This window comes from Mus caroli, chromosome 11 (genome assembly GCF_900094665.2).
Source record: "Mus caroli chromosome 11, CAROLI_EIJ_v1.1, whole genome shotgun sequence".
NCBI classification, from domain to species: domain Eukaryota; kingdom Metazoa; phylum Chordata; class Mammalia; order Rodentia; family Muridae; genus Mus; species Mus caroli.
This window is the reverse complement of record NC_034580.1, coordinates 78,545,107-78,556,239: the sequence shown is the minus strand read 5'-3', so window position 1 is coordinate 78,556,239 and position 11,133 is coordinate 78,545,107. Positions and strand designations below refer to the sequence as shown.

The following is an 11,133-nucleotide window of genomic DNA, read 5'->3' as shown; positions in this document are numbered from 1 at the left end:
TGTGAGCCACCATGTGGTTGCTGGGATTTGAACTCTGGACCTTCGGAAGAGCAGTCGGGTGCTCTTACCCACTGAGCCATCTCACCAGCCCAAGTTTGAAATTCTTAATCAAGGTCTGGAATCAGTCATTTCTCTAAGGTGTCTGATTTCCTTGTAGTAGAGTTTATGAATATATTTACTTGTATTCAGTATTATGCATTTACGAAACGGGGCATAGTCAAATATAAACAGTCTGTTCATTTCCCAAGTACTAGCCATCTTTTCATAATTTACCATTTCCCTATAAGAAATGTCCAAGCCGGGCATGGTGGGCACGCCTTTGATCCCAGCACTTGAGAGGCAGAGGCAGGCGGATTTCTAAATTCAAGGCCAGCCTGGTCTACAGAATGAGTTCCAGGACAGCCAGGGCTACACAGAGAAACCCTGTCTCAAAAAAAGAAAAGAAAGAAATGTCTAACTACACTCACAAAGTAGCATCATTAGCATAAAAGGACTGAAGTTCCAAGTTTGGATTCTAAAATAAGTCATATTTTAAAAACAGAATTGGGGGCTGGTGAGATGGCTCAGTGGGTAAGAGCACCTGACTGCTCTTCCGAAGGTCCAGAGTTCAAATCCCAGCAACCACATGGTGGCTCACAACCATCCGTAACGAGATCTGTCGCCCTCTTCTGGAGTGTCTGAAGACAGCTACAGTGTACTTACATATAATAAATATATAAATCTTTAAAAAAAAAAAAAAACAGAATTAATCCCAGTACTTGGGAGGCAGAGGCAGATGAATTTCTGAGTTCTAGGCCAGCCTGGTCTACAGAGTCAGTTCCAGGACAGCCAGGGCTACACAGAGTAACCCTGTCTGGAAAAAAACAAAAACAAAAACACAAAACAAAACCAAAAAAAAACCCAGAAGTTAACTTCACTATAAAGTTAGCAAATAGCCTTCCCTTATTAAAATACTTTAAGATTCTAAATATTTCTACATATCTTACAAAAAAAACAAAAAAACAAAAACACAAATGAATGTTAGTATATTTCACATAGTATGAGTCTTGTCCACACAAAAAGCAGAATAGAGAACCTAAGCTTTATGTCCTAAACATGATATGTTTTCTTAATTATTTAAGTGTATCAGCATGTCAGGTGGAGGTCAGAGGACCACCTTTGAGTGTCACTTCTCCCCTTGAATCATGTGGATCCTGGATATTGATTTCAGGTGACTAGGCGATCTCTCTGCTCTAAAAATAGAAAGTATTTACAAAAAGGAAGATGGGCTGCAAATTCAAAAAGAATCCATCAAATCTCCAATGAACCTCTTGACTTCTATTCTGAGAGTAGGCAATTATTCGCTTAGCGGTATAGTTTCATACACATGGAGATAACGGAAACTCTCTCAGAAGTGGGTCTTTTGTTTGTCTAAGAGAACATGCAGATGCAGAGTGGCTGCATCACCAGTCAGTAACTACAAAACATTATCAAATATACGCTTAGCAGTCCTAAGTGCTGCTAACAGCCCACACCAGAAGACTAAAGCTTGGAACACTGGTACGTGCTTAACCCCAACATCTGGAAGGCTAAGGAAGGAAGATGCCAGCTCAAGTCCTGTCTGTACTTCATGGAGAGTTCAAAGCTGGCCTCAGTAACTTAGTGAGACTCTCTCTTGAAATAAAAAGAGCTGGGAAGGAGTTTAGTAATAAAGGGTTTGCCTAGCATAAGCAAGGTCATAGGTTCAACCCCCAGTACCAACAAGGGGAAATTGTAGTATATTTCAAAGGTCTATGATCATTACTTTAAGTGGAGTAACACTTCCAAATTTTCTCAGTTTTTCCTTTCTGAATGACAATGGTATGACCCACATAAATAAAGGTTTTCTGGAGATCTGGGGGAAAGTGGATGCTGAAGGAAGGGCTTTTGAGACCAAAAAGCTGAGAGCTGTCCCTATAAGCAACAGAAACCCAGATACCAGCAGTGGGACAGGATGCTCCAATGATCCTGATGTCCTGAGGTGGGTTTCTGCTAGTCCTGTTTTACTTGTTAGCTTAGGCTACTGCTATGCAGAATTCAAAGGTTGATAAAATTTTGTAAGAGGCCAAAATAATAAGTATTTTAGACTTAATAGACCAAGAATCCACTTAAATTAACAAGCATAAGCCAGGCAGAGTAACACACTTTTAATTCAGCGTGTGGAGAGCAGAGACAGATGGATCTCTGTGAGTTCAAGGCCATCCTAGTGAGTTCCAGGATAGCCAGGACTTCATAATAGACTTTGTCTCAAAGATAAGATAAAATAAAATAAAATAAATCTTAAGCCTATCTTATAAGTTATTTTAAAGTGAGTGTTATTTTTATCAATGAGGAAGATGGCAATGTCTTACATTTGATTCAAGGTTTGTACATGTATGTGGAGGTCTGAGACAGGACAGAAGTGCTTCTCTGCTGGGTTCAGGGGACTAAAATAGGTCATTAGGCTCTGCAGAAAATGACTTTACCCACTGAGCAACCATATCAGCCCCTTGTTTAAACACTCATACGTCTCTATAGCACCTTCTTAAGTTGACACAGCTGGATTCTCATGTCACTACCTCTGCTGGGGAACATTTTAGATGATGTGTAAGAAGAAAATACAGCTTCATATAAATATAGGACTCGGAAAATAAAGAAATAGCTTAGTGTCTTTTTAAAATAAATGGATATTGTTTTCTATATGTTTATTTTATCTTATTTGCAGTAGTGTTTTGCTTGCATGTATGTATGTGCACTACATATATGCCTGATGCCTGAGGAGGTCAGAAGAAGGTACTAAGAGCACCGGACCTCCTGGGTGCTGGGAACTGAACCCAGGTCCTTTGCAAGAGCAACAAATTATTCTTGACTACTGAGCCATTTCTCCAGTACCCTAATCACAGTATAATAAAAACACAGCTTCAGTATATGTGTACACACACACACACAGGCACATATGCAGGCATACATACACACACACACAGGCACATGTGCAGGCATAGGCATACACACACACACAAACAGGCACATATGCAGGCATACACACACATACACACACACAAAAAAAAAACGGGCACATATGCAGGCATACACACACACAAACAGGCACATATGCAGGCAAACACACACACACAAACAGGCACATATGCAGGCATACACACACACACAAACAGGCACATATGCAGGCAAACACACACACACACACACAGAGAGGCGCATGTACACACACAATTTTTTTAAGATAGGGAAACTGCTGGTAGGATGGGCCAGATGACCTCAGGTGGCAGGAGAGAACAGACTCGAGAGCTGTCCTCTAACCTCCACAGGCACACACAAGAACATAAATAAACAAAATACCTATCTGATGAAATACAATTTTACTGCATCATGAACAAGAGTCCTGAATGAACTGCTCTTTTCTTTTTTTCTGGGAGTGAAAAAGAGAATGACTCTCCCCGTCAGCACCACTGCCTCGGTTCACGGTAAGGTGGTGGCAATTCTTCCCATCACTGAAAAGCTCAGAATGGTAAAGGGGAAAAAGAGAATCAAGATTTATAAAAACAGCTTTTATCTCATGATCTGAGAGGGCGTTATAGGCTGTGGAGCCTGCACTTTAAACAGCTCACTAATCACAGAAGCAAAAATTAATAATGGCCAAGGAATGTCGGCAGTGTTGGCTCCCACCTTGAATCCAACAACAGAATATAGAGCTGCAAAGCTAAGAGCGCTGACTTAAACCAATTAGAGTATGTGAGCTGATGGCTCAGGTTAAGAGCACTGAGTGTTCTTTCAGAGGTCCTGAGTTCAATTCCCAGCAACCACATGGTGGCTCACAACCATCCGTAATGGGATCCAATGTCCTCTTCTGGTGTGTCTGAAGACATTGACAGTGTACTCATATAAATAAGTTAATCTTAAAAAAATAAAAGAAAAGAAAAGAAAAGAATATGTGAGCTCAGCATATTTTTATCATCTTTTAAAACTACCTCAGGCAACAGATTTATAACAGTGCCAGGACTAGAGATGGTTTCTGCTATACCTGCATGCAACAAAAATTTAAAAAGCAAGCAACTTAGGTCAGAGCTAATATAAAAGTGTGTACTTTTCCTTGTGATGTCTGCAATGGAGCAACAACACATTTCCACAGGTTCCACAAGTTTGGTTTTTTCAAGACATTGGTGCTATGTTGCCCAGGGTAGATGTCCAAATCTGGCTCAAGTGATCCATCCTCCTGCCTCAGCCTCTCAAGTGGCTACCTCAGGGGCCTGCAGCATCTAGGAAAGCTGTAAGGGCTGACTGTCCACAGGGGGGCAAGAATCATCCCTACCTCACATCCTTCCCCACGGTCATAGCAGCAATCACTTTCTTCACAGCCTCCTTCCTCTTTTCTTTCTTTTCATTGTTGAGTTCAGCTTTTAATTCAAAAATTTCTCCTAAAAGACATGAGAACAAATAGGGATGGTTTCAGGACTACAGAACAGACAGAATATTGCAATATAAAATAACATCAGGATGACAAGGCAACCACTGAAGTAAGGTTACTTTAAACTTATAAGAGATGTGCAATTCCAAAGCCCCAGAATGTTAACTGACCCACCAACAAAGACCCCATCAATACATCCTAAAGCCTTTAAATCATCATCTTTAAAAGGCCACACAGAGCCGGGCATGGTGGCGCACGCCTTTAATCCCAGCACTCGGGAGGCAGAGGCAGGTGGATTTCTGAGTTCGAGGCCAGCCTGGTCTACAAAGTGAGTTCCAGGACAGCCAGGCCTATACAGAGAAACCCTGTCTCGAAAAACAAAAAAAAAAAAAAAAAAAAAAAAGAAAAGGCCACACAGACCCTCCTTTAGAAAGCATAAGAACAAGAAAAAGAAAACCTCACTGCAACAGCATTAGGATCAGTATTTTAGGAATAGCAGACTTTTAAGGACCTAAGAAGAAAATAAATGAAAGTAGGGAGCTGGCTTGGAAATCAGAGTTTACAAACTAATAGAGATACAACTTAACAGACTAATAAATTAGGCTCAAAAATCACATAGTTTATTACTTACAAAATTGGGCTTAGCATCCCCCACCCCTCTCAAGATTTATTTATTTTACGTGTTTTAGTTTTTTGCCTGCATGTATACACACCACATGTATCCCTGGTACCCTCAGAGGGCAGAATAGAGTATTGAATGCCCTGGAAAAGTTATGGAGAGTTGTGAGTCACTATGTGGGTGCTGGGAACTAAACTCAGATCCTCTCCAAGAACAAGTGCTCTTAACTGCTGAGCCGTGACTCCAGGGCCCAGCATTCACTTCCTGGCTTCAGTTCCCAGCACCCATATGGTAGCTTATAACTGTTCATAACTCTAGTTATAGGGAACCTGATGCCCTCTTGCCTCTGCAAGCACCAGGCACAATATACCCATGCAGAAAAACACTCATATACATAAAAATAATAATTGCTCTAAAGGACAACTTTTGGGAGTTGGTTCTCTTTCCACCTTGTTAAGATGTCTTGTTTCTGCTGCTGTGCTGTAAACTCTGAATGATTCTCCTGTCTGTATCCCATGCTGAAGTAGGAATAATGGGATTACTGATGCATACAACACCACATGCAACTTTACTATGTGGGTTCCAGGGATAGAACCTAGATGGTCGGGCTTGGATAGCAAACACTTTCTCTTACTAAGCTATTTTACTAGACAAAGAAATGATCAAAACTATCAATCCAGTCAGGGCCAAATGAACTGGATTGTCAAGAGCTCTTAATTCGTAGGTTATCCTAATGTACAAGTACAGTTAAGTCAGAAAAGAAAAAGAAATCACCAGTATATAGTAGCATGACTGGTGGGGGGTAATAATCCACTTTCTAACAGGATTGGAAGTCCACTCACAGGAGGGGATTCATGCTTGGTACTTGTGAAGGTTTCAATGAAAATGCCCCCCTAGACTCACATATTTAAATACTTGGTCCTCAGTTGCTACAACTGTTTGGGATGGCTTAGGACATAGGGTCTTGATGGCAGAAGTGTGTCGCTCAGGGAGGGCCTTTGGGGTTTCAAAAGGTGTCATTCTACTGTTTCTGTTTGTGGATTTGGATGTGAACTCTCGGCTGCTGCACATGTGCCACATCTGCATGTCTGCATGGCATGATGGGGATGCACTCCTATTCCTCCTATGCCCTTCTTTCTATAAGTTGCCTTGGCCATGTTATTTTGTCACAGCAATAGAAAAGAAACTAATACAGTACTGGAAACCTGGTCAAGAGCCCATGGCTCAGGAGGTTATAGGCCTTGGTGGGCAATCTATCACTGTTATTAAATGGTCATGGTGTCCAGCTGCTTTCTACATATAGACATTTATACTCCTAGATTAGTGTTGTTCTCAACCTCCGTAGAAAAGCTTGTTCCAATTAGGCAGTTGTTAATGCAGAGTCAAAATTATTCAAAGTGCTGAGAATAAGTGAGTGACCCAGTCCTAACTGGAACATCTGTATCAACTACCTCACCTGCCCCATGTTTCAGAGACCATCACAGAGTAAGGGGTAGTGGAGACAGTGTGTGACATGGAGTGTAGGAAGGAGGGTTGTAAAATGCTGTTTCTGTACATGAGGTGGCCATTTGCATCCACTAACTCACCGTGCCTATGGTTATGTGCATGATAACAAGCCAGCCAATATTAAAGCAGGGACGGGGGAGGGGCTCACAAGGCTCAAGCCTTAGTTTGGGAGCTCATGGTAGGTGATGGCAGCTGGGAGGAAGAAAGCCATTATTCTTTGGTGATGTGGTCACTGGCAGATTGTCCAAGCTCTTAGAAGGTCCCATACAAATGGGCATGAGGGAGGCACTAATTAGATTCAGTAGATTATAATAAATAAATAAATACACACATGCCATGAAGTTGGGAGGGGGCATAATAGGAAGAACTGGAGAGGGAAGTGGGTGCTGGATATGAACAAAATATATTACTTATGTATGAAATTCTCAATAAGTATATATGGACTGGTAAGACATCTAAATGGTTAAAGGTGCTTCAGAACCAACTTTTGAAAGTTGTCATCTGATTTCCACATATACTACGGCATATATGTGTGTGTGTGGGTGCACACACACACACACACACTGAATATAAAATAAATATGGGAAAAAAGCACTACCCTAGTGAGAAGTTTAATAAGTTATCTGGCTTTAAGGTCTCAGCCTCAATCAATTCCATGAAAGTCAATGTGGCCCAGCACAGTAGCACATGTCTGTAATCCCAGCATTCAGGAGGCAAAGGCAGGAAGGTAGACTGTCATAAGTTCAAGGCCAGCCTGGTCTACTTAGCAAGTTTCAGGCCAGGTGAGGCTACATGAGATCCTGTCTCAGAAAACAAGCAAAAAGGTGGAGGAAGAATGAAGCTTAAAACGATATAAACTAGGGACATTTCTAAGGGTCCAGTTATGAACGACTACTCAAGAAGTGTCAAAGACTTTAAGGCTCCAGGTCTAGCCTTATCTGCCTTTAGAACACAAGGGATAAAAGAAAAAGGCCTAATCAGACAAAGGAGGAGGAGAATGGAAGGAGGGCTACCCCACACCATCATTTTCATAAGAAAAAGGCAACAACTCTCATCAGACAGAAGGAGGGTCGAATGAAAGGAAGGCTCCCCACACCACATACATGGTCATGCCCACTCCCGTTTCTTCCTTCTGTGGATACCCCAACCTTTTTTGTTGTTTGTTCTGTCTGCAATTGGGCCTTGCTATGTAAGCCTGAAGGGCCTGGAATACACAATGTAGACTAAGCTGGCCTCTTGTCTCAGGCCATCCTGCCTGTCTTCAGACTGCTGGGATTACAGGTATGCAATCACTTCAACCATTTTTCCATCTATCTGTTAAACCTGACTACTGTTGCCTCCTTGCCTACCACCTTCCAGACTGCTCTCAATGATCATTTTACCCTGACGTCATCCACCACTCTGACCACTCTTTGATCTCCCTGAAGCCCACGACAGGAAGTAGATCTACAAGAGACATAAAAATGGAGCACATAAAAGCTTATTTTATCAATATCCATCCCCAGTAGGCAAGCAAATTGCTTTAAAAAATCACTATTCCATTTAATTGACAACTACAAAAATAACTGGCAGAAAGGCCAAGCCTTCAAAGAGTCAGTCTCTTTTTTACTGAGCCGTGTGCTGCTATCATTTACTTCTGGAACAGTGAAGGGCAAACAGCAGGGATTCACAAGTCTGAATTGAACGGCAAGCAGCACGGGGAGCTGCAGAACGGAAACAGGATGTAACTGAAATTATTCCAGAACCAAGCATAAATTTAAAGAATCTGCTCCAGAGGCGGGTCTGGTGGGCGTTGCAGGAAGCAAAAGGAACACAGTCTATCCATTTTTGAAAAGCATATTAGTTGTGACTAATTTGTACGTCTCAAACTTTTATAAATGTCATTTGTACCCTTTGAAAGAAAGGGTTTGATGAATTAGGTGAGTTTTAAAACAACTTTTAGGAAAAGGCCAAGTGTATGCTTTTAATCCCAGCACTTAGAGAAAGCAGAGGCAGGAAAATCTTCAAGGTCAGCCTAGACTCCAGAGTGAGTTCCAGGACACCCAAAGAACCCTGTCTCAAAAAAATGAAACAACAAAACCTTTCTATGTCATTATAGATAGTATGTTGGTTATCAAAGCACAGAAAGTGTACATCTGGAATAAATTAACAAGGAGTTGATGGCTCTTTCGGTGTGGCTTTACTAGTGTGTCTGCGTACACGGCAGTTCGTGTGAGATCTATGTGTGGGTGAGAATGAATGGAGGGTAGAGGACAACTTCGAGGAGTTGGCTCTTTCTTTCCACCTTTTATGGGCTGCAGAACTCAAACTCTGGTTGCCAGGCTTACCCGGCAAGCACCTTTACTGGATGAGCCATTTTGGTGGCCATTTGATTCTGAAGACAGAATCTTGCTATGTAGCTCAATCTAGCCTCACAAGCATCTCAGCCTCCTAAGTGCAGAGATTCTAGGCATACGCCACCATGACAAGCAGGCTAATAGTTTTTGTGAGATGCAAACAACAAAGATAGAGAAGAAACTGGATAAATCAAAAGACAAATACTAGGAAAAGAATCTTGCATGTGCCACATTTTATTACCCAACCCCACTCATTTCACTAGTCAAATCTACTAAGCATTGTTAGCAGCTAAGACTGGTTTTCAGTGTTGGATACATATTTTTAAAAAATCTGTAGAGTTTTAAAAAACTCACTATTCAGTCTAGCATGGTGATATATATTTGCAATCCTAGCACTTGAAAGTATGTCAGGAGAGTGAATTCCACGCTAACTTGGAGTACATCACACGCTCTAAGACAACCTGGCTAATTAATGGTAAGACTCTATCTCAACACTAAATAAAATAGATTAGATAGAAAAAGTCAGAACAAGGACTGGAGAGATGGCCCAGAAGGTAGAATACTGGCTGTCCTTCCAAAGGACCTGAATTTGACCCTGTCTTAGTCAGGGTTTCTATTCCTGCACAAACATCATGACCAAGAAGCACTTGGGGAGGAAAGGGTTTATTCAGCTTACACTTCCACACTGCTGTTCATCACCAAAGGAAGTCAGGACTGGAACTCAAGCAGGTCAGGAAGCCGGAGCTGATGCAGAGGCCATGGAGGGATGTTCTTTACTGGCTTGCTTCCCCTGGCTTGCTCAGCCTGCTCTCTTACAGAACTAAGACTGCCAGCCCAGAGATGGTCCCACCCACAAGGGGCCTTTCCCCCTTGATCACTAATTGAGAAAATGCCTTACAGTTGGATCTCATGGAGGCATTTCCTCAACTGAAGTTCCTTTCTCTGTGATAACTCCAGCTGTATCAAGTTCATACAAAACTAGCCAGTACAGACCCCAATACTGACTTGGTAGGTTCGCAACCAACTTTAACTGCACTTCCCAAGGATTCTGGTATCCTCCTCGAGCCTTCATAGGCACCAGGCATGCATGTGGTACACAGACACATAAGCAGGTAAAATACCCATATACATTAAATAAATAATAAATGAAAAAAAATTTAAAGGGAGATCCTCTAATATCAGCTATGGGCCTTCTACATCCTTGTAAGCAACACACACTTAAAAAAAGAAAATCAATCTTCAAACTGTATGTATTCCCCAGTTATGATTTTGTGACATTTGCTTTATAATTCTCTACATACACACAGAACTTTTTCTTCATACCATTATAAGTTGCAGACATTATGCCTCTTTAGCCTTGAATATGTAACTTGTTTTTTTAAGGATAAGGAAATTTTCTTATTTTAATATTAAACAATTAACATTAAAACATCAATATATCACCACCACCAGTTCAATGCCCTTTATAGCAACCTGATTCCGATCCCATTCCCACCTCTGGGGCAGCATTCAGCTTAAGAACTCTGCAGTGACTTGATGTGCCAGGAGAAGGGAGGGGGAAATAGGGAGGGGCCGTGTGAGGAGGGAACTGGGGGAAGAGGAGGGTCTGCGATTGGGATGTAATGTGAGTAAATAAAACTAATTAAAAATGCTAAAAAAAAAAAAGTATTACACTTATTGTCATATCCTCAAAGCAATTTATTTTTATAATAAGATTTTGTTTTTTTTTTAAGATAGGGTCTTAAAAACCCTGGCTGTTCTGAAACTATGTAGACTAGCCTGGCCCTGAATTCATAGCAATCCACTCACCTCTGCCTCCCAAGTGCTATGTCATGATAAGATGTACAGGGCCCTTATTATGAGAAGCGTCTCCAATTTGCCATGGGTTTCCTGAATTGCAATAAGGTTATAAATGTTGGCAAGATAACTTCATAAAACATCACATCAAAAGGCAAATGGTGTTACTTTGATTGGTTTTAGTGATGTCAACAATGAATTAAGGTTCTAAATACCATTTTTGTTGGGTTTTTAAGTGTGTGTATGTGTTGCTTGGTACCCACAGATGTCAGAACAGGGTGCCAGATTCCCTGGATCCAGAGCTATAAATGGTTGTGAACTACAGTGTGGATGCTGGGAATCGAAGCAAGGGCCTCTGCACACACAAGTGCTCTAACCGCTGAGCCATCTCTCCAGCTCCCTGAATGCTAGAGTCTGACATTAAAGACCTAATATGTTTCATCTCCGTAATTAGT

General features: G+C 41.4%; 1 protein-coding gene across 5 annotated transcripts in view; it reads right to left on the bottom strand.

Moving 5' to 3' along the window:
• The window catches only part of Ap2b1 (adaptor related protein complex 2 subunit beta 1), a 107,495-nt gene that overhangs the window by 85,347 nt on the left and 11,015 nt on the right, over window positions 1-11,133 (bottom strand). For all 5 annotated transcript variants that reach the window (XM_021178158.2, XM_021178160.2, XM_021178162.2 and 2 more), the window contains exon 3: window positions 4,325-4,430. In XM_021178158.2, coding sequence (XP_021033817.1) covers window positions 4,325-4,430 — 106 coding nt within the window. The remainder of the gene's footprint in view (window positions 1-4,324; window positions 4,431-11,133) is intronic.